Source organism: Liolophura sinensis, chromosome 1 (genome assembly GCF_032854445.1).
Source record: "Liolophura sinensis isolate JHLJ2023 chromosome 1, CUHK_Ljap_v2, whole genome shotgun sequence".
In the NCBI taxonomy this organism is placed as follows: domain Eukaryota; kingdom Metazoa; phylum Mollusca; class Polyplacophora; order Chitonida; family Chitonidae; genus Liolophura; species Liolophura sinensis.
The window spans coordinates 22,419,192-22,446,953 of record NC_088295.1 but is presented as its reverse complement, the minus strand read 5'-3'; the positions used below and the strand labels follow the sequence as shown (position 1 = coordinate 22,446,953).

The window sequence follows — 27,762 nt, the reverse complement described above, 5'->3', positions numbered from 1 at the left end:
GTGTTTCTTGTTGTTGACCGTGGCGTCCGTCACAGTGAGTGTCAACGTGGTTGTGTGATACTCACCTCTTTATTGACGTGCTCCCCACCCCCCCACTCCCATGGCCTCAACCATAGTGAGCACATACATGTTTTTGCCCGTGGCCTCCATCATAATGCGGGTGTCCATCTGGTTCTGTGGTACTCACCTCTTCGCTGAGGTGTTTGTTGTTTTTGCCCGTGGCCTCCATCATAATGTGGGTGTTTACCTGGCTGTGTGTTGCTCACCTCTTTATTGATGTGTCTGTTGTTTTTGCCCGTGGCCTCCATCATGATGCGGGTGTCCACCTGGTTGCCCATCATGGTGAGGCTGAGGGAAGGGATGACCACACAGAGCAGCCAGAGTATGTGACGACTGGACAAGACAGGTGGCAGGTGGAGAGTGAGGCTAGACAACACTTGGATCAGGCTCAGGCTTAGCTGACAACACAACATGAACTGGAAACAGTTCCTCATCATCATTAGGTAATGGCGAGCCTAAAAGACAAGATCGATTCAATGACTGGTGTTAAGTCCTGTGTTCAACAATTTTTTACTTGTGTGACGGCAGTCTGCTTTATGGGTGTAAGACACTGTAGCGGCTGGAGTGAAGTATCCACCTCCCCAGGTACCTGACAAATCTCTTGACTACAAGCGGCAACCCAAACACCAAGGTCAAGAAATGAAGAGCACAAACGCGTACCGCTAAAAAACTTTAAGCATTCTATACTTTTTAAATTGATTTTTTAACCAGATTTACCAAAACCCAACAAAACTTTATTTTTCAATAAATTTTATCTCCCATGTGGGGCACTGTGGTAATTTTGATTACTGAATAGTTATGATGCAGCCAGGAGACTCACTTCTGCAATGAGCTGAACAAAGTGAATGTTATCCTCCCTCTTGAAGAAGAGTGAGCAGGGCAGGGTGAGTAAGGTACTGGCGAGCTGTACAGGGGAGAGTTTGTCCTCCTCCCACGGCTCAATCATCACCTCCTGACGAGCACAGATCTGAGGCAACAACGGCTGCACAGATACACTAAAACAGTCATAAACACAAACTGATGATGACAGCTGCTCTCTTGGACTCATGGCGCTAAGGCAGCAACAGTAAGTTACAGTTAAATCTGAACCATTTTTTCCACCTGATTAACGACTTCTTTCAGCCTTTTACCTTTGTAACATCAAACATGGACAACAAATTCAACCTGTGAACTGAGTATAATAAGAAATTCTAACTTCCATTTTTAGCTAATATATTGGTTGTGACTGATTACATTTTGACAAGCACACTAGAGGTATTCATGTATCAGTTTCTCTATCGCTATCATAAGAACTTCATGTCTCTATTCGTTTGAGCCGTCAACAAAATACACTGTAGCTTACAAGTACATGTAACTTAAAGCCCATTACAAAGCAAAAACAGACACTATTTTGTTGAAAGTGGATGAAACAGCCCAAAACTTGAACTTTGTTACTTGTCATGTCAAAGCCACGTGCCAAGTTTCAATTCAATATGACAAACCATTTTGAAAAAAAGTCAGGAAAACTGCAAAAGACCAAAAACAGGAAAAAAGGACACAATTTTGTAAAAAAAAATTGACAACAGCTCAAAATTTAATACGTAACTTGTCATAATGAAACCGTGTACAAGATGTATACCTACAGTCTCCTTTAGCATCAGTTGGGGCTAATGACCATTTCGTTTTTATCAGCAGCAAATGACAAACATTAAATATGGAAGTTGTAACAAATGACTTACGATCAACTTATCGTTACATGTTTTATTAGACTTCTTCTACATTTTCTGACCTGGCATCAGCCTGAAGGAATATGCCTGTGTTGTTGATGTTGACTGAGCTACCCAGACAGAGCACCACCTCCCCATACTCCTGCATGATCTTCACCATCTCACAGGTGGCTGAAACATACAGGTGGAACAATATCAACCTACAGACATAAAGTAATGCATATATTATATCAGGAATACATTCAACAACATTTAGTTTATACTGATGCATATCTTATTGTGTAAGAGAGGGACAGGAATAATACTTACTGGTACATTATAGACAGCCTAAGGTAAGACGAGAAGAACTAGTACAAAGGAGAGTGCAAATCTCTGTCACAGCTAAATGTACAAATCTACCATTACAGACAGAAGGACAATTCTGTGAAGTGTGTGATTTCTTAAAGAATTGCTTGATCTGAGTCCAGATCAAGATGACCACCAAAAATGTAATGGACTGATGCTTGGTCCAAGGTTATACTGTGCCAAAATTTTATACAAGCTCGTCCATAACTTTGCTGACAGATAAATAAACACAGGCAAGGATATAAGTTTCTTAGCACAGGTAATTAAGAAAAGGAAAAGCTGGTCAATTTAAGTTCTTTGGGAAACAGGAAATGCTGACAGTTAGGGCGCACTGAGCTCTAGCAGTCACCGTCTGTAAATCCAAAACCACCTGATAATCTCACATAAACATTAGCAGTTATATTCCAGTGTGTGACTGTTACTTCAGTATGGCTTACTTGCTTGAGTACAGTCTGTGAAGAGACTGACCAACAGAGGGACATTGTCTACGTTCTCAAGGTGAGGCCGGATATCATCGATACCTCGTGGAAGTTTAGCCTGCAATCAGTGAAAGAAACTAACTTACATGGTGGAGTACAGTGACCTTTCACAATACTTTTACATGTTTATAACTTTGGCAAATCTTCATAAAATAGGCATGGGCTCAACATGACAATAAACACATAATCCAATCCATCTACCAAAAGGGGCTCATTCCGCCGAATGAAGTTATGGGAGTGTTTTCTGTGAACTAAAATATGAAGTTTCCGTATGTTCTTCTCAAGATGGGATTTTATTAAGACACTCCTCCATTACACCACGGTAAGAACAAGACATTTCCACATTCACCAACTGATGACGAAGGTCAGCTACCAGTGGGCATTCCTATTTCGTCCATCTATAAACTTGGAAATGTGGAAGACTCTTGAGTAATATTCGTATCCATCACCCATGAATTAATCAATCAATCAATAATTTACCAACAGTTACATATGCACAGTCACTCAGTGATCACATTACAAAGAGATACTGATAACTGCTCACCCTGTTGTCTAGCATGGCTGTCAGACTGTCCTCCGTATTGACCGTGACAAAGCTGGAGGTATGGTGACTGTCTGACTGGTGGTCCTGATCATCATCTGATATAGAGACTTCCTGTGGGGTCTTCACAACACGCTCATGCGAGCTAATCAAAGACAAGGTTTCATCATGGTGTGGGTGGTCCTCTCCAACTTCCTGCCATTTGTCTTCTGCCTCCCCATTGGTGGTGATCTGATCCACCACACAGAACTTCACCTGGGTAGTTTCCATGTTAATCAGACTGGGAGCACTGTAGCTCTTGGCTATAGAGTGGACAGAGTCCTCTTTTAACTTGACCATAGGGTGTGTGTCCTTGTTGAGTGTGTCTGTGGAGTGTCTGCTTGAGTATTTGGAGGTAAGGTGTGACATGTCTCCCGGGGATATCAGAGGGGAGCTGGACTGGTACACTTCTCCATCTGAGGGGAGCAATGAGATGTGACAGTTCCACCCAGCCTCCAGGCCCATCTTCTCTGAAAACACCTTATATATAATCAAACACAGTTCATTACAATCTTGTAATCTCTCTCTCTATATAAAAGAACAAAATACTTGCTTCTTTAAAACAAAAATTTTAAATTTGACTCTTAATTACACTACATGAAACATTAATGACCACAACTGTACCCCACAAGTTCAACAATTTTTTTGATTTATTCACTTGATGGAGGTTTAATCCATACTGAAGTAAATTTAACTTATCCGACAACGACCAGCATGGCAGAAGGAAACTATTCAAATGAAGTGAAAATCAACTTTATGAAAGAGTTTATGTAAAGCCAAGGTGTTTTTTGTACTTTTATCACATGCTGGAAAAGACAGGAGATATGTGATATATGACACACTATTTGACTAGTAGTTCATATGGGTGTGGTAAAACAAGAGGTTCCAATCTCATCTTTACATATATTATATATACACAGGTACTCTAGATGGCAGTACAGGTATTGCTTGTCATGAAGCCTAATTACACAAGATGCACACAAAACATACCCGACTGCGAAGCTCATTTTCCTCACTAAAATGGACAAATCGGATACATGCTGTTTCCAACTGGTCTATAAGCTGAACAATATCCTGAGAACACGTCAGAAAGAAAACATTCTTTACAGCAATCTTCTCATGTTGCTTTTACTGTCACTATGTAATTTTTCAACAATTCTTCAGAAAAGAAAGAAGAACCATCAGCTTACAGCAAAGCACAATGGTTCTGCACCAGAAAATCAAGTGCTTTTCTGAGTGTGGGGCTTTCATCCACCATTGTCTACAATAAACAAGGCCTTATTTCATTTCAACAGTCACAACTTGGCAAGTAATTCATGGAATTGAACCCAAAAACCTCTGACGTATAAATCTATATACAGTCCCAAAATATGTGCCAGGTTTTATGAAAATCACCTTGAAAACTGTAGAAGGAGTTGCAATCACAAGCATTTCTTAAATCTAGATTATATCTTGAAAAGGTGATAAATTTGCATTACAGAATGGAGAGGTACAAGTAAAGGCCGCTTCCAAAACCACCCACTTCCACCATCCATGTCTGGTCCACATATTCAGGCTTCAGAGAGAAAAAATACATGACTGCACAGATACGTCACATAATGTTACAGATGGAAGAAAACTGTAAATTCCCATGGAGATTAGCTATAAGGAAGCTGTATACTTCTCGGGAATGGACTTCTGTACAATATCAAGAGCAAACATGTACCTTGAAAATTTTCGAGCTTATAGTAATCCTGAAAACGTAAGAAATTGATATGAAAAGCATTTGGTGTATTTAACTTGAAACACAACTCACCTGCCTTGCCTGATATTGCATGGTAACCATCCCGATGAAGACCTGATTACACTGAGCAGAGAAACAACCAAAAATGTCCTCCACAGGCTGGGAGTGATCTCCCACAAGGGTGTCTGCACTCAGAGACCTCGGGAGGTCAGACTGGGAATTCTCTGGGGTCACACTCAAAGAACTCTCACTAAATAGAAAACAATGTCTTATAAACTGCATACCTTATTGCCAGTGCTGTATTGTGTAGTTTTATTCTAACAGTCTGGATAATATAATAAATATGTACATGTAGGTGTATGCATATAAAGTAGGTTCTGAAAAAAGATCTAAACACAAAATATGCCTTACCAAAATGGTTTTCCTCTCATTTGTCAAAATACAAGACTGGAATGTGAATCTCAAACTGATTGACACATGTTTGAACTGTTATTCCACAACCTTTATAAAGCCTATTTTTTATTTTATATGAATTCAATAGCTGTAAATCAATCTAAATTAGCCTACTCAGTTTTAGTTTCCTAGGGTCAAACTTTACTTGGGTACCTAACTGACAAAAGCCATTTATTTCTGAGACATAAAATATCCATGGCACTTTTTCTGACCACTTTAGTCCTACAGACTCACCCAGCATGCATGTGTGGGTAAATGCTGGAGCTGTCCTCTGGAAGTTCAATGAAGAAGTTACGTAAATGATTAGCTACATTCTGGGGCATAGGACGATAGGAGAATGCTGTACAGTAGGACACCATACTAGTCCTGTGGTAAAAGTCCAGGATCTTCTTCCTATATTGCCAAAAAAAAAAAGGAACCCAACGTCTATAGCTGTAGGCTGAACATACACCAATGTTGGAAGAAATCTGCATATTTAATTTCTTTAAACCCGAAAGCTACCCTATACTATATGGCCGTATGTGGGAAGGATTGTCAGCAACCTGCAGATGGTTGTGGGTTTCCCCAGGCTCTGCCCGGTTTCCACCCACCATAATGCTGGCCGCCGTCATATAAGTGAAATATTCTTGAGTACGGTGTAAAACACCAATCAAATAAATAAATAAATAAATATACTATATGGTGATGAAGCAGCAGGAGATGGATATGAATTTGTGTTCTCTGACTTGGATGAAGTCCTCGGTGAGTACACCACAGATCACTGAGCCATTTCGTTTGTTTTAACCAAAATGTGATGATGTATTTTACCTGTCTGACTCTGTGATCATTTGGAGGTCTGTCCCATCCCAGTAATCTGAGCAGCTGTCGAGGACCATGTCTGCTGTCCCTTGTGACATCAGTTGACGCATTCCTGAAGACAACACAGTAAACCCACATCGCCACTGATTCTAATTCCGTAAAATGTGGCAAAAACAAAATCAAAAGTTATTTTATTCCAAAAAATAATCTGATCATGACATGACAACAGTGATAAGAGAGTGTGTAACAGCTTGGACTGGTAATCAGTTTCTGAGAAAGACTGCATCACAAACAAAAACGCACATACATTCACATAGCGCATATATCATATCTAGCACACATTTCCTTGAAATGAATTTCTTCATGTTAAAATTCATAATTTTCAAATTCTAACATTGAAAAACCTTTAACAAAGACTCACCAGATATGTGTTCTTTCACGACCACAGACACCATATTTGGCATGGGAATTTTGTGTTGAACTGTGGAGTGTGCACGGTGCATCTTCTCCTTAGCAGCTTCTTCAGCTGGCTGTAAACATACATGCATGTATACACATACTCACTCAAAATGCACGTGTATATGAATGAGTTATTCAGAACCTAAGCCAAAGTTTCAGATATAAACAGATATTTTGCATAATTTTGGCAAAGCTTGGCACTAGTAGTGTTACACTTGCACGTCATAAAAACAGACATTAAATTTTCAAATGGAAAAAAAAAACAAATTCAATAATGATGGAATGATTTAATGATACTGCTTCATAGTGATATTTCAGTGATAAAGAAGGTAGGCTACTGTATAACTCCATCACTATTCCTAGAATCAATAACTCAATAACACAGATCAACACCCACCCTAGCACTGCAGTTCCTAGTATAATTAACATATGAAATGCAGGTTCAGGTAGTTGAAGATGTCAGGAAATTTTCTAACACCTAGATAGCCTACCACTTGTTTGTACATGCCAAAACACTGTTCCAGATCAAAGAGGATGGTTGCCTTCTCTGAAAAGCCCATCTGTCGAGCCAACTCACATAGACACCTGTACATGGAAGAGAGATGCATGTGAAGTGGGAGAGCCATGAAAATCTCTTAAATGCAACTTCATAACAAAAAAATGACAAAGATTTTCAGAACAAAACTGACATAATTATACTGTAAATTAGGGAAGTATTATAATACAGTCAGGACCTCGACTGAGATCTGTTTCATTTTTCCCAGCTTAGCTTTCAGAAATACAGATCAATGCTCTTCCATTTACTAACCTGGAACTCGGCTGTATTGTGTGTGCTGTCCTCAACATGTTGAAGCTGTATGCTACAAAAACATGATTCCTGTAATCCTTCAGTAAGAGTCCACCATAGAAGCTGAGTCACATGATTCAAAAATGGCAGTTTAGGAAATTCTGATCCTGGCCGAGTGGATGTGTTGGTTACACTTGTGTTATTTGCAATGTCACAGACTTTATTATTCCTGCATAATGAGGTGATATGAATTCCGAATTACTTTAAGATCATGGGACACACCTTTTTGAGACGCACACTGTTGGGACTTCGAGGTCAGCGCAGGCGACAGGAGTGAGTTCCAGGTTAGTGAATGTAACGATTCAGAGCGGCTGATGTGGAAGCTAGGCAGGGAACACAGCTAACTGATCTCAGAGCTACGTCAAAACCTGATCTAGGGAAAAAGCTTTGCCACCCATAAAAGACTGGTTTCACAAGGGAGTTACTTGTGCCTGATGTAGGCAATATAATATAAAACATCACTTTCTGTTCCAACATCTTTTTCTTAGAATTTTTATTAAATTTCCTTGTGAACTAGTTATTAAACTACTGCTGATGCCAAAATCTTAGTAATATATACGGTCGTTTAAAATCAGTCTAGATCAGGCCGTGACGGTGTATTTTCATTGCTGAAAGACAGTTTTGTTAAATTAATCCAGTAAGAACGAGTAAATTACCGTCGGTTGACCACAGCCACAGTCTCTTTGTTCTTGACAGCTGAGGAGGCCACATGGTCAGTGAACTGGGAGTACCAGGCCTTGGCAGCTGAGTTACAGGTGTTCAGGAGGATGCTTAATCCCTGCATTAACACAAATACAGGTGTTCAGGAGGATGCTTAATCACAGCATTAACACAAATACAGGTGTTCAGAAGGATGTTTAATCCCTGCATTAACACAAATACAGGTGTTCAGAATGATGCATAATCCCTGCACACAAATGCACGTGGTCATGAGGCTGCTTAATCCCTGCATTAACACAAATACACATGTTCAGCAGGATGTTCAATCCTTGCATTCTCACAAATACACATGTTCAGCAAGATGCTTAATCCTTGCATTAACACAAATAAATATCTTTAGCAGAATCCTTAATCCTTGTATGACCACAAATACACATGTTCAGCAGGATGCTAAATCTTTGCATTCTCACAAATACACATGTTCAGCAGGATGCTTAATCTTTGTAGTACCACAAACACACATGTCCAGCAGGATGCTTAATCCCTGCATTAACCTAAATGTGATTATTGGCTTCCAGGTATTCATGAGGAAAATTAATCCCTACAGCAGGTAAATAAATAAAGGTGATCAGGAGGTGCATGTATAGGGTAATCGCTGTAGGTTACACATGTACAATTTGTGCAACCGAGTTCAAGATTTGTCTCCGAACTGAAGTGTGAAGGAGCACTGATTGGATAATACTGCCACACAGACATTTTTATAGGTTGTTGATACACTGCTACTTCATGTCTAGATAAAATATACCAGAATTTTGTTTGCTTTGGATTGAACTGAAACCTTTTTGCCCAGTGATATAACCCACCCTCTGGAGGTTACCAAGGTAACAAAATAGTATGACTTCACTTCCACAGCTCAAAAAAAATGGTGGTCATGCTAGGTTCATTTTTTCACATGTTGCAGAGCAAAGTGCAAACTGCCTGTGGTGGTATGGCCTGGTACCACACAACAATTAGGGGATACATATTTTTATTGCGGGACCTCCATGGCTTAGGTGTTTAGCACAGTGCAATGACCCAGCACAATGACCCAGGAGCCTCTCACCAATGTAATCACTGTGTGGTCAGCTCTTGTTGGCTTTCTCTCAGGCGGTACATGGGAAGGACTTAAGTTTTGCCCTAAGACTTGGAAAGTGTATCCTGTCACTCATTGCGTTGATTGTGGCTCTTACTGACTGGGTACCGCAAAACAGCATTGGGGTGGTCAGGGGATTATATGGACAGTTCCGAATGTAATAAACCTGGAAGCTCACGCTTCACTCGGCAGTCAGTCTATGGTCCTACTATCAAAAGTTCATGTTTTCTTCTGTTTTAATCATGATGAATTTAGTAAATATAGGCTTACTTAACAACAGTTGCACCTGTTTATGATCACCATTTTATGACGAAGGGGAATTTGGGAGAAAACTCCTGAAGACTGAGCATGATCATCCGGTACCTTTACACATGTGGCATGTCTAATATCTGTTAAAATGCAGAGCTCTTCATGTACAAAGCTATAACAGAACTTAGCACCCCGTGAATTTTTACCTTCAAACTACAAGAACGTGATATAAAACTGCCTTTAAAAGTGACAACTTACAATCAACAGGGCTCAAAATCCCCACGTGTCTATTATACCCTTCAATGGCGTTTTTTTTTTTTCTGTTGAAAAGGCGACGCATAATTCATGCCTGGACAAATTTGCACACTGGTAATCCTACAACATGCACTTCACTTTGACATGTAGTCAGTCAGTGTTGTGCAAACTCATAATGTGTCAATAACACGGGCAAATCCTGTCTGACTCCTGATATGCCAGACTCACACACAGTGCCACCGAAAAGGGGTCAAAGGTGGTAGTGGCAGTTTTCGGAAACCTTGCTATGACCATGTTTTCTGTGTTCAATGAGAGGTTCCTGATTTCAACACGTGTGAAATGAAAGGTAACTCTTCTGCACTAGGAGGACAGCTCCGATTATAACGAAACAAAATGTGCACTTTCAGTGACATACTTCATTCAAATTATACGGGAGGTTGGTGACAGATATTTCTCAGTGAAATCCATTTGTACCTGAAAACAAGTGTACAAATACTTTTTGTATAATCAGGGCTCTGAATAGACAACCGTTCACAAAATAATGCTGCGATATGACTTCCACATTACTCAAACAATCATACGTTTGCCGTTTCGAGGTATGCAGTGTACATTAGAGCACTTGTACATAGCTTTTTTGGCATGGCCATGGATCGAGACAGTGTTTGAAATTTGCAAGTTTGTAATAGTCATCACCTGACTTGATACTTTCTTTGGTTCAATACATGGGTATAATCAAAAATGTACATGCACTACTGGAGAGATCTGCACACCTCCCTGCCAGTGACTTGACCCCACATGGCATGTATTATATACCATAGTTGCCATGCAGAGTAATGAAACAGATGAGGGCTAATCCCCCTCTTCTGTCATTTTGCCGCTGACTCAGCCCCTGCGAAAGTAAACGACAGTAATCGATGGGCGAAACTTTATGTCATTTACTGTACACACAGTTCTGTAGTGCAGCCAACCTGCAGATGGCCGTGGCTCTGTCTGCTTCCTCCCACCTCCCATTTTATAAGTGAAATATTCTTGAGCACAGCATAAAGCACTAGTTAAAAAAATAACTAAATAAATCAGATACATATACATGTACAAATACATTCTCTTGAAATGCAAAGTTATTACAGTATATATAATATATTTATCACATCAAAGGTTATAAACTTACGAGTGGTTTCAAAGAGGTGATGTTTTTCTGCCATGTTGGATCATCAAACTGTAGCCCAAATGTACTCTGAAAACATTCCGAGAAAAAAAAAAAGTATAAAACAAACCATCTAGAACTTTTAAACAACATAGTCTGGCATATCACCACTTGGCATTAGCCATAACTGATGAAAGAATGAGTAAACCTGTTGACATAATTGATTTTTTACATTAATACTCAATGAAACAAAAATGAAATACCTGAATATTAAAATTATTTTATTTATTTATTTGATTGGTGTTTTACGCCGTACTCAAGAATATTTCACTTGTACGACGGTGGCCAGCATTATGGTGGGTGGAAACCGGGCACAGCCCGGGGGAAACCCACAACCTTCCGCAGGTTGCTGGAAGACCTTTCCACTTAGGGCCGGAGAGGAAGCCAGCATAAGCTGGATTTGAACTCACAGTGACTGCATTGGTGAGAGGCTCCTGGGTCATTACACTGCGTTAGCGCGCTAACCGACTGAGCCATGGAGGCCCCTTAAAATTATTGATTTTGTATTTAAATAAGTTGGTCTGCCATGAGCAAGTTAGGAATGATTCTGATCAACAGCATGGGTAAATGGTAAAAATTGTCAGAAAGTTAATATGGAATGCTTTCGCTGTTTTTATCTGACTTAGAACTTCCTAAAAGGCTTAGGAAAAACTGGGTTGCTATCAGTGCATGGAGGTTGAATTAGAGTGGCTTGTACTGTCTGCTGTTGTGAAAGTCTGCCTGCCCTATAACACTTATACGACGGCGGCCAGCATTATGGTGGGAGGAAACCGGGCAGAGCACAGGGGAAACCCCCAACCATCCACAGGTTGTTGACAGACCTTCAGAATTAATTAATAAGTAGTTATTGAAAACATGGAATTTCAAGCAAAATGGATTTCTGATAAAGCTAATCCATACCAGAAAAGAACCAAAAGAAGAAAAGAACTAACTAAAAGAAGGTGAAATTAAACAGGTTGAGGTCTTCAGCAGATTCTGCATAAACAAAAACATTCTTCTTCTAGAAAAATGTTTGTATTCATGTTTTGTTTATTTTGTTGTTATATGGTAGAAACACTCTTTCATCATGGCAAGATATTTGTTGCATGTGTGATAATTTAAACAAATTAAGTTCTTACACAGGGTGATATTCATTTTTTCTTATAAATTATAAATGTAATTATCAAGAGAAGAAAGTAGCACACCTTAAATTAAACTTAATATCAATTTATTTATTTATTTATTCATTCGACTGATGTTTTATGCCATACTCAAGAAAATTTCACTTATACGATGACAGCCAGCATTATGGTGGTCAGAAACCATGCAGAGCCTGGAGGGAGCCGATGACCATCCGCATGTTTTTGCCTGACCTTTCCACGTCTGGCTAGAGAGGAAGCCAACAAATAAACTGGACTGAGCTCGCAGTCATCGCATTGGTGGGAGGCTCCAGGGTCATTGTGCCGCACACTTTTATTTATTTATTTATTTGATTGGTGCTTCACGTCGTACTCAACAATATTTCACACATACGATAGCAGCCAGTATTCTGGTGGGAGGAAGCCTGGCAAAGCCCGTGGGAATCCCACAACCATCCGCATGTTGCTGGCAGATTTATTTATTTAAACAATTACATAGTAACTAACACATCACACCAACAACAGGTGACCCTGACTTATTACTGTAATCACTTCATGGAAAAATTCATCCTCCTAGAATCACTGTTCTCTCCACCTGAAACTTCCCACTGCCAACATCCGTTCCTCTATTAAAACTGGTTCCTAGGACAGTGTTAGTCTCACTACCAGACCGTTGAAACACACTTTATTGGAGTTTTCTACATTTCACATTCCCAAATAAAAACAGCTTAAATCCATAGTCAATATTTGTCAACACAACACCCTGCAAGGCTGTTGTGACATTTGTGCAAGTAGGAAATATCAGGTTAATGAGTCCCCCATTACCAAGTATGTGTACATGAAGATGAATTCACATCTCAACCCGGGGGCCTCCGTGGCTCAGTCGGTTAGCGCGCTAGCGCAGCGTAATGACCCAGGAGCCTCTCACCAATGCGGTCGCTGTGAGCTCAAGTCCAGCTCATGCTGGCTTCCTCTCCGGCCGTAAGTGGGAAGGTCTGTCAGCAACCTGCGGATGGTCGTGGGTTTCCCCCGGGCTGTGCCCGGTTTCCACCCACCATAATGCTGGCCGCCGTCGTATAAGTGAAATATTCTTGAGTACGGCGTAAAACACCAATCAAAAAAAAAAAAAAAAAAAAAAAATCACATCTCAACCCCAGCACTGGTCACATGTGGACAGTCTGTATGAGAGTGTGGAACTTCTGCTTTAAATAACCTGAATTATCTCAAAACACAGATGGTATCCTCTTTTTCACTATGAGCTATGTATTACTGTGACTTTTAATAGGGGTATTATATATATCTCCTCTTCCTGTCTGGGTCACTCAGATGTGACACATAGGTGAGTCCACTGGTTCAGACAGGGGACATACAAGTTAAGTCTATTCAAGAAAACATTAACAAACATTTGCACTTTGTCTGGCTTTGGGAAATTTGGGAAAACAGGTTATTTTTTGATTTATTCAGATTTGGATTTTGCACCAGTGGTGAATACTGAAAAAAAAAGAAAATAAACAAAAGACACAATATCCTACATGTACAGCACTACTATTTATTCACTTGGTACCACCCAAGATGAATTCCAGTATGTCCTTCCAGTTAGTCCATGTTACACAGAGAGGGGTGTAAGGAGACAGAGCTCCAATAAGGTCAGTCTCATTTTTCCATAATGGGGATAGAAGCTTGGTCAGCTAAACAAAAGGCTTAGGAAAAACTGGGTTGCTATCAGTGCATGGAGGTTAAATTAGAGTGGCTTGTACTGTCTGCTGTTGCGAAAGTCTGCCTGCCCTATAACAGTACAGGGTGAGCTGTACTGATGGCAGACACAACCGGGTCAGGGGAACCTTGAAAACTGGCTTCATGAAAAATAACCTAAAATAACTCAACCAATGACTAAACTATGACCCATTCACCTGGTGTGTGCATGTTACAGTGTACACTGTCACATTACTGAGGTCCTCAAATGCATCACACATGACAACTTGGTGGAAAACAAAAAAAAAAAGACAAAAAAACAGGATGTAGCACTTCATGAGGCAAGAAAGTGTACAGTTTAACATGCATACGTCCTAAGCTTAAATCAGATCTCTGGGCGTTAACGGGTGCTCTACGTGTATTGTGTTGGCAATCGTGTGCACACTGTATAGTTTTCAGCTCTTTTTCAGTTTTCTTCAGAATAAAAATGCTCCCAACTAAGCCTTAACTATCAAATGAAGATATTCACTGAGTCCATTTATCCATCCCAATAAGATGGAGATCGGTAGATCAAACATTTTCCCAACCAACATAATCTGGTGCATGTTCATGATTTCACACATAAAATGTATGCTTGGGGTTTTACCTAGTACTTAGTAACTTTTAAGTCATATAACAACGATACAGAATATACAATATGGGAAAATATTAGTACAATACACAGATGGAAGAGAAATTTTTAGCTTTGCCACCAAACAACCAATAATGTAAAACAGTAGACCTGCTACCTTTTTCTATAATAAATTCTCTCCCACACAAATAAGGTTAAACCCCACTAGACTAGTGGTATTCCCTCAATCACATTACAACATACTGTATTATTATTTCTGCCACCATGAATGGCAACATGGCAAGGTCTGCCAGCAACCAGGCTGTGGATGGTCGTGGGTTTGCCCAGAATCCTCCCACCATAATGCTCGCCAATCTTGTATTTAGTCAAATACTCTCGAGTGCAGTGTAAAATGACAATCAGATAACATAAATAAGTAAATGAATGAGGACATGCACTTTTACAATGAGAGAGTGGAGGTGACCTCAAACCTGTGTTACATGTGTGAGAATGTAGAACACAATATGGCCCAGTTTTGTGTTGAGGCAAAACAGGTTACAGCACAATGTATTAATAATGTACTAATTAGAGGTTAGATCATGACTGAAGAGGACACAACATTGCTTTAGGCAAAGCTGAAGTACATGCACAATGTCAAGGTTGTTTGAGTCAGTCATGGGCTACCCTATTTAGCACAAATCATCATATCTAAAACAACAAGTGGTTCTGCGAAAACTATGGGTACTGTGGGGAGAAGTGCTGTACACTGATTGGTTGAGCGCAGCAACAAAGGTATGTACCAATACATGGACATGATGTATAATAATATAGGTCAATATGTTACCCATGTCTCTAAGTTGCTAAACGTTAATTGATCTACAAAATAAATTTATACTTGTAACATGTTTAAAGATGACATGCAAAGCTTCGAACCATTACAAAACTGCTCTTTACAGGATTCTTCTGCTTTGACAATGGCAGGATGTGGCAGTTAGATGACCTTGTTTATAAAACAAACTTTGTTTAGCTCTCCTTATTTCAGAATGTTGTACATGTAGTACATTTTTCACTCAAATTTCATAAAATGTTTTGTGGTATTCCGGGAAGCAAGGAAAACAAGCCCTGGCATTTTAAACAAATTACAGATTACATGTACTTGTCCCCACAGTTTTCACGAGCTGTTTGTTTCTGATCAAGGGGTCTCTCCCAGTCTGAATATTCTGACTAAAACTTGCAGCAGATATTGCACAAATGTGGCCACTGTGAGTTCAAGTCCAGCTCATGCTGACTTCCACTCTAGCCATACATGGGAAGGTCGGACAGCAGCCTGCGGATGGTCGTGGGTTTCCCCCTGGGCTATGCCCGGTTTCCTCCCACCATATTGCTGGTTGCCGTCGTATGAGTTAAATGTTATTGAGTAGAGTGTAATCATCAATCAAATAAATAAATAAATAAATATTTCTGATCACACTGATGACCTACCTTTGACAGTTAATTTTTAAAATTTCCAATATATAACACAGACTTTAACCTGTAGAACGAGCTCCGATACCACAGATAAGAATTTTTAAAGGGAAAGAAAGCATACAAATGAAGTAAGTATCAGTAGGAAGACCATTATGAGCCTGAAAATATCTAGGTACATATTTTTTATCCAAATAATTTCAAACGTGTGGACTGTACAATGGAGTTTATGGGCCATATTGATAACGTATGTTGCCCGAGTCATCACACAACCTTCCCCACACCTTTTAGTTTATTTTCAGGTCAGAATAAAAATTCCTGTCAACTTAACTCATGTAAAGTATGCCTGTGCACATAAAAGTGACTCTTGACATTTAATACTGATTTTAGAGCTATAAAAAGTTCACTTTACAATCCAAACATTTACCTGTATTTGTAAATGAAGCCTAGAAAATAAGAGCTGATGTTTTCAGGTACATTTTTTAATAGTCTTTCTACTGATATTAAACTTTTTATGTTTCCTATCAATTTCATGGAAAGGACCAGAGAAAGAAATACACTTTGTGTGATATGAGTGTGGAAATGAGTTATAAATATAAATTCTGTGTATAAACTAGTGAAGCAGACATTCATGAATACCAGTCATCAAATAAAATCATGCAAACAGTCAACCATAACTGACACAAAGCAACTAACACAAACCATGCCCCTACCACCAAACACTGGCTCACTTAAGATGGATTTATTTTACACACATTTTGCATGAAAAATGACACATATTGATTCAATTCTTGATTAAAGAAGTTATGAAGAATTTCAAACACATTACATAGTTTATCTCAACAACATGGTTATCTCAGAAAAGGATACCGTAACTTTTATGAGGAAAACATGCAAAATAGTGGAGAGTGTAATGTACAATCCTAATCAGGACTAGAATCACTACTTATATTAGTTCAATATACGTCCTAATGGTGATTTATATTGTTAATAAACCAAATCCTTTTACTGAGCAAGCTGTATTGACTTTACATTATACTTCACCTGAGAGTTCTGTTAAAGCAACAAATTTAATAGACACATTATCATAATATAAACATATACATGTATTTATCACAAGATATAACAATCCATAAGACATTTACAAAGCAATCTATAACATACGAGATAAGATTTCTAGAAAGACAACTAACGGGACACTTTAAATATAACTCAGATGTACACATTTTTGCATTCAAACATAAAAGTAACACAAATACACAAAAATTGTGAAGGCACACATGCTCTAATTTTGATACCTGGTGAGTGGATAGTAAATTTGGTGCCGAAACAAAATGCCTGGATAAATTCTACAGATGTGGGTCAAAATTTTATGCTCAATGCATGGACATGTGTACAGTGCACAAGAAATATCAGCTGAAATCTTTACTTAAAGAAGAACCCCAACGCTGAACTTTCCAAACTGCATATAAATCCTTTTATGTTCCCATATCCATTCCGATCGTTTAAAACATCGAAAACGGAAGAAAAATGGTAAACTTTGGTGATCAAACATCAGAAATTCTACTCTACTACGATCAAGCTGCCGTTGGCCTTGTGACGTCATGGCGGTACATTCCCTGCCGCCATGCGAGGCTTCTCTACGTGTACAACAAAGACCACAGGAGACAATCGCTATACTTTTACAACTAGTTTTGAGATTATTCCACGCCCAAGTGTGGCTTTGCAACTGCAGTAACACAACATAGGGTACTCTGAAGTTACATATACATGGTCTAAAAATGCCACAGATTGAGAGAATGTGGACTGTATTTCATCGATAACACTGTTTCATAACGGAAAACTCGATAAATATAGCTTTATTGTTACTTTCAGCGGTGTTGAGTGACAGGCTGCTCTCATCACAGCAAATCACAATCAGCTGGCCTGACTGCATGGATCCTCGTGTCGCAAGCCAGTAGGCCTATCGCTCAACTTGGCTATAAAAAATTATAATCAGTGGACTGCGAAACTGCACCACATTCTACAAGGGTATTACCATAGTTCCATGGATGTCCAATTTGTGTCAGAAAAACCACACAGGAACGCATTTGCATCATCTACAGTGGACGATACTTGAGCGAAAATCGGTCATCGTATCGCCCAGTCGCTATGCTGTACACGCTTTTTCAGGATCTAATAAAACTTTGGTATCTTTCAACATACTTACTGAAAAACTGCTTTACTTATATCATTTTCAGCATGCTAATTAAGAAGTGTACGCATAGGGGTAACTATAGATTCAGTCATACGATAGCTTCAGGAAACGTACACACTGGGTAGGCCTAATGCACAGATTTGTCAATGCTTCTCAGCGCTTTTCAATACATAATCCTGGCTGGTCTTCACGGCATGATGTCACCCGGCCAGGGTTCCGTGGTCGACAAGGTAATCTAGCTTTAATGGTTTTTTTTTTTTATAGGTGGAACTGGTTAAAATAATACATTTTTAAATGCAGTTTACATACTAACATAGCAAAAATATTGTGTCTAGGGATTATTTACTAAGAAAATAAAAGCGTTGGGGTTCTCCTATAACGTTAGTTGGCTACAACTAATTAACATTAGCTAAAGGCTGCTTATGCCAACAGGACAAACAATGACTAGAATGATAAGAAAACAATTCATTTCCAATTGCAAATGCCTGCAAATATTACTATGACTCCAAACCGAAGAGTGTTTGGTTACTGATAACCACAAAATAAAAGAATTATCTCATTACCACAAAATAACCGTTGTCATTAATATCATGAGGCCAAGATACAATCTTTACATATACCCTGCACTGAAGATTTTTTTCATTGATGTATGCAATTTAAAAAGTCAAGTACTGTTCGTAAATATTGCAACATGAAGAATGTTCACAACTTGTTGGATTGATGTCTTTATTATTGAAAAACTGGTCACATTTGTGACGACAGTCTAAAACCCTGACAAAATCTCCTCACATTAGACCACAGCTAAGCTAGCCGGAGCGATCTGAGCTAACGTCAAGAGGTTTCCACAGCACACCACAGAGAATACAAGTAATCAAAATTATAACCACAATAAAGAATAAAATGCCTGGTCATAAATCCAAAGAGCCTTGTCACATGTCATACTACTTTATTTCAACATTATCCACTTCTGACCACAAATATGATTCTTTTTAACTGTTATACTATTAAAAACCCTATTCTCTACAACAAGCAATGGGCAGTCAACCAGAAAGCCAGCTAACTTTAGATTATTATCCCTACCTTGGCATCATGTGTCAGGTCCAGAACTTCAAAATGACACTCTTGCTCAAGAGAAATTCCTGAAATTGACAAAATATCTGCATAGAAAACAGCTTTGAAAGGAACTGATTACCCTGTAACACTCATGTACAAATGTGCATTGAATGCATCAAACAGGGGATGGAAAAGGGCCACCACCCACTCACTTGATTTGTGCCCTGTGAATGTGTGGAGTGGGTTCCAAACAACATGTGGCTAGGAAAGGGTCGATGATTGGTTGATTTCCAACAAGCCTGTCTCATCGGCTGTTTGGGACTGTTACAGTGGTAAAACTAGTCTGAAATATCTACTTTTTTTCTATGGCTTAAAGTAAGAAAAGCTCTATGACTTATTGCCTCACCCTCAAGAAATAAACTCACACTATTTTTAACAATGATGAGCAAATGTTAATCTTACCCAATGTTACCCTGGAATGATATATACTCCATCCCTTTACACACCTGACATTTCAAATTTCTTACTTTCAGATTTATTTATGATTATTTATTTATCTGACCTTCCCACATACGGCTGGAGACGAAGCATGAGGTGGCTGGACTTGAACTCACAGTGACTACATTGGTGAGAGGCTCCTGGGTCATCTCGGCCACAGAGACCCCTATTTATGATTATACAAAATAGTGATACTGATACATAGTTTATGTACTGACAGTGAAAACACTACTTTTTGCATTACAAAAGTGCTACACTCTTCAGATACAGAAAACAGGCTATCTGTATTTACCATTCATGCTTGACAGGTTTCTCTTCTTTTTGTGTCCTTTCTTGGATTCAGCAGAACTTTCCATGATTATTTCATCCACAAAACGGCTAGTTGAGATCTGAGAATCTTGTTTATCTGACGGCTGCTTGGTCATGAAAAAAACCTTCTCTGCAGTTGGATTGGCCCAGGACAACACTCCCTTCTTATCCACACAACAAAAAGACTGAAAAGACACAAGGGAACATAAAATGCAATTTTCTTTCATCTTCATACAAAAACAAAACTTGTTACTGAATGTTCACATTATTTTAATGTGAATGAATTAACTGGTTACTAGGCAACACACGGTATATATTTCTCTCAGAAATATATAAACATTCCCACAAAAAAAATAGTTTCAGTAACACATGACTTCTTAACCACAGATATCTTTATGAACAGGATAGGACTAATATCAAGAATATCTTGGTTATATCCAGACAGTTTCCTAACAATGCCATTATAGTCCCAATAACATCATATTTATAGTCCCTCTACTCGTCCTCATGTTATACTGACACTGGCTCAGTAAAGAAATCTCTAGTGCTACAAATTTTAGGAGAACATCTGACTTACAGTGACAGATCCCATGACGTGCATGATGTTGGCCTGTCTGGTGAGCAGGGGTGAACGGCCTATGACAATGAGCCACATCGTATGCAGTACCTGTTTCCAGTCCATGTTAACACGAGCCTCCTCCACAGAGATCACGCTGTTACTGTCAAAGCTTCCCTCAGACACCTGCAGCTAGAATGAATGAATGATTATGGCTTAACACCACCTCAGCAATATTTCAGCCGGGCAACCTGCAGCTAGAGAATACAGGTACATACAATGCAATATTTCCATGCAAACAATAAAAAAATCACTATATTGGAGGGAACAAACCCAACACACGAAGAGAGGCAATGATACATCAAACCTGTCAGAAATGACATTAAATAAACATCAAAGGGCCTATCTGGCTATTCACGAATGTAAATGTTACATAATGTGCTTGACAAATCAGGAAACATAGAAACATTTCTACAAGTGTGAATCCAAAAAGCACAGCTAAACCCGGTACAAGGATAAATAAACATGTACACACAGATGCTACAAAAACTACTTGTGGAATCATCAACCACATTCCCACAACAACAAACAAACACAACTCCAAATTTCAGATGGTAAAATGTCGTATGATCTCTGTCAAAACAATTTTCTCCTTTCGCAGCGTAAAGCATCAATTTCTTAGTTACAGTAGTTACCTTCTGCTCTTTACATATCTCAAAAGCTGTAAGCAGTCTGGCCTGACCAAAATAGTTCAACACTTTCCACAATACTGGGAACATGATTGGTAACAAAGGAAGCAGAGCATGGATCTGAAATGGGAAGAAAAGGTTATCAGTAGTACATTTTAATGTATAAAAAGACAGCACATAACACATTATAATGAACATGAAATAATGCAGACCAGATTGTTTCATTGAGGGCTAACACATAATTTTTGATGTAACACAGCATACCAGCAGTTTATAAGACTTTCAAAAGTTGGAACAAGGTTGTAAGAGATTTGATTTCTCATCAGTATGTAAAAGTTGAAAAAGAAAACAGTTTCAATGCAATTATGGTCAATATGACAGAAGAATAGATGTACTTACTGGCAGTACAAGGATCATTTCTGTCCAGTCTCCCACACTGCCCCTCAAATACACAAACCTGACCACACTGACAATGATCATAATAACCTGTAAAAAATCAAATTAAAATCATACCTTTATTCACACTTTATGTTAAAGCGTTATGCTTCTGGGGTCAACACAAAAGGAAAGTGCCGCAAGCATCACATTGTGCTCAAATTTAGAATTGCAGTGACTCATTTATTTTCATATCACTGGTGTATTGAAATGTATTCTGGTATACTTGAGTAATTTTATTAAATGCTGGCCTTTGGGAAGAAACCAGTTTGAGGTCTTCAGGAATAAAAAGGTTAAGAGGTCTTGAGGAGGAAACCAGTGACAGGCCTTGGGGAAGACACCTCAACATCTCACATTATTCCTACATGTACTTGTCATAAAATTGCAACTGAACCACCAAAGGCTAAATTCAACATATGACCTCATGTATCCAGGTCTGCTGGTATGGAACAGCAAGATTATAACCAGCTTATGCCACAAAGACCATCATGTAAAATATTTTTTGACAGGTATGATGAACAGGCATATTCATATCCAGTACTTACAAACACTATTGGAAGCACCCTGCGCTCTAACCAGACTGTGCACACATAGTACCGCTCATTGTCCACTACACTGACAGGCCTCTCACGGTCTCGGCGTAGCATCTGCCTGTTGGAGAAAATCCATCAAACAAAGGACTGGTGAATCTGACAATATGTTATGTAGAAGGCGTGTTAAGATACCTGAAAATTTGTTTCATATAATCCTTAAGCTTGCAACAATTCCATGAAATTCACCTTGAGTTTCATAAATCAAAGAGTGCCAGAAGTAACCTCTAAGATATCTTACCTCAAATTGTAGATATAGGGTGTTTCTAACAAGAGGAATTTCTGAGCCTTGAGAGGAGTACGCCCTTGGGGTAAACTAAAGCTTTCCGAGCTTTTCTGTTCCCCAGGAGCAAACACTTCACCTCCACTTAGAGTGACCTCAGAAGGGTAGTCCTGTACAAAAACAAACAGAAAAACAGCATATATGTATTAGGATTTATATCATGAAACCAATGCTTTGGATGGTCATGTTTTTCACCCACGACACTAATTAAATAAATAAATAAATAAATAAAATCAATACATACTGAAATTCTGAAGTTCAATAGCCAACCCATCTCAAATAGCGTCATATTCAAAAAACACTTTTCAGATAATGGTCTCTATTGGAATTACACTATGAAGAATTTCAGCTCTGAAAAATTAAAGGGGACGACCTCTAAAAATCAAAGTAGGCATCACTAAGTAGACCACTTAAAACTATGCATAAATATACTTTCATTTATTTTTTTAGCTTTTTATGAAAAGAGCTAAAGGCGCTTAGACAATTAACTTTTAAGGTGGACTTTAAGGACCATACTATCAGAGGTTAGGAACAGGAAGATTATCCCACTGTATTTATTTATTTATTCATTTGATTGATGTTTTACACCATACCCAAGAATATTTCATTTATATGACGGGTGCCAGCATTATGGTGGGAGGAAACCAGGTATCGAACTCTAATCGCTACACTGAATGTTGGAATAACTCTTTTCACCCATGCGTGAAAGATTACTGAAATAATGTTGCCAAAAATTTGTTTCCTCTGGTGAACATCAGGAAAAAAGGTGATGTAACATCAGGGTTTCTAGATACCGTCAGTATAGCTCATAAAGCCCACCATTGTTTTCAAATATTTGAATGCCTTTCAACACTCTCCAAAAAATCTGAAAAAATAAATGGAAGTATTCTGAAGCATAGTTTTCAGTTGTCTTTATGATGAACCTTACTTCATACTTTAGCATTCTTTTAACTTTAAATGTACATATCTTGACTTCCTTGAATCCATCACGACGGGATTCTGATACAGAATGCTTTGGGCTACTATCAGATCAAAGAAGAAATTTTTTTGGCTTAACACTACTGACCTAAGGGTTGTTGCAAGCTCAAATTTCAATACTGTCAGCCTTTCAAGCACATCATACACTTGTATTACGTGAGTTCAACACCACAAACCTCAAGGCTGCGACACATTGCAGGCACAAGCTGACCTGGTCTCAGCAGTACAATGTCCCCTTTGACCAGCAAACACTTTGGCATATTGACCACTTCTCCTTCCCGTAAGGTCCACTGAAGGGATACAGATGGAGAAAGTGGGGAATGGATGTCAGGGTAGTTTCTTCCATTCCAGGTGCAGCTTTTGTAACAATCTGATCAAAGACAATAAGGTGTGATCAATGCCATTGTAAAGCTTATTTCCCGAAAGGCTCAGAAGATTATATAGTGGTGAAAGTTACACAATACAATATATTTGAATAATTGAATTTCATCACAAGCCTCTCCATAATGCAGTCGCTGGATGTTGAAAGTCATGCTGGCTTCCTCTCCAGTCATTCTGTAGGAAGATCTGTCAACAATCTGCAGATGGTTGTGGGTCTAGCCCAGGCTCTACCTAGTTTCCTCCCACCCTACTGAAAGTATTACTAGGTATGGTGTATAGCACCAAAGACATTAATAACTAAACAGCTGAATTTCAGAGTTAACAGGTGCATATACGAACTGCTGATGAGGGAGAAATGATGCTTAACAAAAGTTGCTTAGTTATCATGTCAGTGCAACTTTGAGTCTTACAGCCACCGTATTATAGCAAGCATAACATTGTGACCTTCCAACATCTGACACTTAGATGATGAACAAGGGAGACAACTGGCCAGAAAACACTCTTCCTTATACCCTCTGAGTCTCCACTATTCACTTCACGAATCATAATTTAACCTCAGACAAAGTGCTACTGTATCCCATGATACCATAAACTGCTGACCTTTGACCTTGTCAAGTGCCTGCTCCAGTAACCTGGCTACTTCCTCCTTCTCCACAGAGTAATCCCAGCCTGTCAGGTAGCAGCTGAGAGCCAGGATCACCAGCAACACCAATGCCTCCACTGTCCACCAGGGGTCTTTGTAAAACTTCTCCTCGCCTCTGTCCAACAAAAAAGTTTCCACCATTATCTCTGTACACAAAGTATAAGGGTACAGGTACTTCATGCATTTACCTAAAAGTACTTAATCTGCACTTGAACTTTTACCAATATGTTGAATAATATGAAACATCTTTCATCTCAAGAAGCAAGTAAATCTACACCAATTGATGACAGCATTAAGGGGTAATTATGAGCATTCATTTTGTGATAGCATGTTATTAAATAAGTTGTTCTCTGACAACAATAGTGACCTTTAACACAAATGCAAAAACGACAACTCAAGGGTTTCGTCTCTGCATTATTAAAAATATACATTCTCCTTAAATTAACAGTAATAAAGTCAAAATCAGTTTCTGAACTGATAAGCCCACATGTATGTATACAAGAGACCTGTAAATGTATGTACATGGAGACTGGCATGTTTCAGTTGACCACATCATACTGCTTCAATTTTCCACATTTAACGCAGATTTAGCCTGCTAGCACGTGTGTGTTTATTTTTACCATATAACTGAACATAATCATGTAAGCTAAGGTAATGTATGACTATTAACATACCCAACAGAGATAGGCACTCCATATGCTACAAGTAAGAAACCTGCACACAACACAAGTAGTATAATGCTGGACCAGTGGAAGGAAGACTTTGTGTTACTCATTCGGAAAACTTGAAATGGAAGCTTCCATCTAGCACTCTTGAATGCAGATTTGAAAACCTTTAGCTCTGCTTCTATCTCCTCATAGAGCATCATTAAGGCTTGTCGTGTCGACAGCCCTTCCAACTCCATCTGTAGGTTGACGGATGCCTGTAAAACAATTTTAATATTGTGATTTGATTGATAAGTGTTTTAATACCATGCTCAAGAAATTTTCACTTATGTAATGAAAAGAATCTTAACCAGTCATCCAATGAAAAGTGAAACAACTTTCAGTACTCTACCTGTTGTAAATAAATTCATATAGAAAGCTAATGTTCTTGTTCTTTCTTAAAGTTATGACATTCATTCACTATTATATAATGCTAACACATTCCAATGACTTAGTACCCAGGAGTAAGTTGTTCAAAGTATATTAGGATTTAACCCTTCTCTTAATTAGACTAGGGAAATTTACTTTGTATTACAATGAGACTGGCATTAACCTTTAAGCCTCGGGTGACATTAAATTAAGTTTTGAACAACTGGCCCCAAGATAGTCAGATGCAGGTAGTCCTCATGTGTCATCAGTGGTAAATCCACACTGATAGGAGCCTAACAATGGTTGAAAATTAGACAAATTCCAACTTCAGTTGCCATGTTTTAATGAGGGGATCGAACTATGGATGCATATAAAGGATATCACTGCCACTACTTCACCTTCTGACCCCAAGCAAAAATCATGTGGGCTTTGCTTAGGAAGGATCTCACCAGTAATGACCTTGTGCTGCCCTTTAATCCACATTCATCAACAATCAAAACACATTAATGGTTTAAGTCATGTAAAACTAGACCAGAAACTTGCCCCTTGGTTATCTCATCTGTATAGCTCCCCGTGGTGTGAGGAGTTTGCATTCAAACATGGTGGAGTTGCAAATTTTCTAATTTCTACCAGTTTTGGCTTGCGTGGAATTACCAGTGATGACACATGGGGCCACAGGCCAGACACTTTTTTAAAGGCCAATGCATCGATCTTTTGGGGACAGCACTTGTTGGAAGTACAGATCAAGCCTTCAATGTATGCTTATGGACACGACTGTGACAATATACATAACCACAGCCCTACAGAGGACCAGTGCTAACAGTAATGACACTAATGCTGACAAGTCATACTCAGTCCATACATTTGTGATCAATTTTATGAGGAGGTTTCATTTCGGTGTTGCAGCCTCTGTACTGATCTTTATAAAGAGCCTGCTACATGTACCTTTACTCTTCAGGAATATGTCAACTTCACATAAAAATACTGACATCAGATGTGGATCGATACCCAAAAGACGACTGAAATCCAATGCCTGTCAAGGGGGTCTTATTGTAAGCCTACACCACACTACATTAGCCTCTGACGCGAGCCTCAGTACAAATATAAAATAGCGTGGCGTAGTCATGCAGGGCTACCACTACAGTGGGCCTAAACTTATGGCTCAGCTCATGTTGTTCAACATCAACATCAACAAAACTCATTGCCGTATAACAGCGGTGACCATATGCAAACTGACCATGTCACAGCAGAGGCGGTCACATCATAACATCCAACGCCGTTGTTGGAGGAAAAAACATTTTACATCACATGTTGCAAAACCGAATGTAAACATGTTCATCGTTTCCCAAAACACCTGTCTCGATAGACATATATTCTTAGTAATGTTGTTTCGAAAATTTTCATTGGACCAAAAGGATACACAGCCAATCAAAAAAGGCGTACTTTAAGTGTTTGACTATGTTTTAAAGCCGACGACAGAGCCCATCTGATCATGTTGGCTTGTCAGTATAAGTTACCGACTACGTAACAAGTAAATGTTTACTATAAAATAAAACACAACACTGTCCGTTCATTTCGGATAAAGGAAAGTAGAAAAATTTACAAGAAATAATATGCAAAATGCGACCTTACTAACTCTAATCCAAGGGGCGTAACTCATGGCACCCCGACACGAAGGTAAGCTCCCTTGGAGGGGTTGATGCTTAGCCTGGTCCACAACTAGTTCAGGTTTGTGTAATACTTGAAAATAGACATAACATTTAATTAAACTGAACTAGAGTTAGAACTGGAACTAATTGTTGAGACCATAGTCTGCACTTTGAACAGGTAGCCTATCCCACCAGGCTATTCGGGTTTCATAAGGAACACTTCAGTTTTATTTGTGCTCATGGCCATAATGAAAACTCCAAATACCAGCACTGTACTTGGGTTGTCTTGGTGACTCACGAAAAATTCAAGTACATTTACAGTGTGGTATGGCTTAATCATAATATTGCCACTATATGGCTGAAATATTACCATTATGGCATTTATTTCTCTACACTTTACAAAATTTTCTGGAAATGTATTCATTTAATTGCACCTCCACAATATAGCTGACATATGGCCAATATGAACGGTGTTCATTTATTGCTTTGCAGGTCGGTGAGATTTCACCACTAGCGTTACAGATAACATGATGGATGGAACAACAACCAACACACCATGACTCCCTTCAATTTAGGCCTACAAATCAGGGTATT

General features: G+C 38.9%; 1 protein-coding gene across 2 annotated transcripts in view; it reads right to left on the bottom strand.

Moving 5' to 3' along the window:
• LOC135475039 (transmembrane protein 94-like) overlaps window positions 1-26,881 on the bottom strand; it is a 33,288-nt gene extending 6,407 nt beyond the window's left edge. Inside the window, exons 1-24 of one of the 2 annotated variants that reach the window (XM_064754779.1) lie at window positions 26,757-26,881; window positions 25,121-25,368; window positions 24,404-24,561; window positions 23,599-23,792; window positions 22,403-22,554; window positions 22,117-22,222; window positions 21,536-21,622; window positions 21,143-21,256; window positions 20,469-20,639; window positions 19,875-20,076; window positions 19,112-19,170; window positions 10,915-10,980; window positions 8,107-8,228; window positions 7,095-7,188; window positions 6,566-6,674; window positions 6,154-6,256; window positions 5,581-5,739; window positions 4,966-5,143; window positions 4,161-4,244; window positions 3,135-3,650; window positions 2,549-2,648; window positions 1,829-1,937; window positions 881-1,055; window positions 267-515 (exon numbers count right to left, since the gene is read on the bottom strand). In XM_064754779.1, the coding sequence (XP_064610849.1) occupies window positions 267-515; window positions 881-1,055; window positions 1,829-1,937; window positions 2,549-2,648; window positions 3,135-3,650; window positions 4,161-4,244; window positions 4,966-5,143; window positions 5,581-5,739; window positions 6,154-6,256; window positions 6,566-6,674; window positions 7,095-7,188; window positions 8,107-8,228; window positions 10,915-10,980; window positions 19,112-19,170; window positions 19,875-20,076; window positions 20,469-20,639; window positions 21,143-21,256; window positions 21,536-21,622; window positions 22,117-22,222; window positions 22,403-22,554; window positions 23,599-23,792; window positions 24,404-24,561; window positions 25,121-25,368; window positions 26,757-26,759 (3,558 nt within the window). In that variant the 5' untranslated portion in view covers window positions 26,760-26,881. The remainder of the gene's footprint in view (window positions 1-266; window positions 516-880; window positions 1,056-1,828; window positions 1,938-2,548; window positions 2,649-3,134; window positions 3,651-4,160; window positions 4,245-4,965; window positions 5,144-5,580; window positions 5,740-6,153; window positions 6,257-6,565; window positions 6,675-7,094; window positions 7,189-8,106; window positions 8,229-10,914; window positions 10,981-19,111; window positions 19,171-19,874; window positions 20,077-20,468; window positions 20,640-21,142; window positions 21,257-21,535; window positions 21,623-22,116; window positions 22,223-22,402; window positions 22,555-23,598; window positions 23,793-24,403; window positions 24,562-25,120; window positions 25,369-26,756) is intronic. The other variant, XM_064754788.1, reaches the window with a different exon arrangement.
• Window positions 26,882-27,762: the final 881 nt, after the last annotated feature.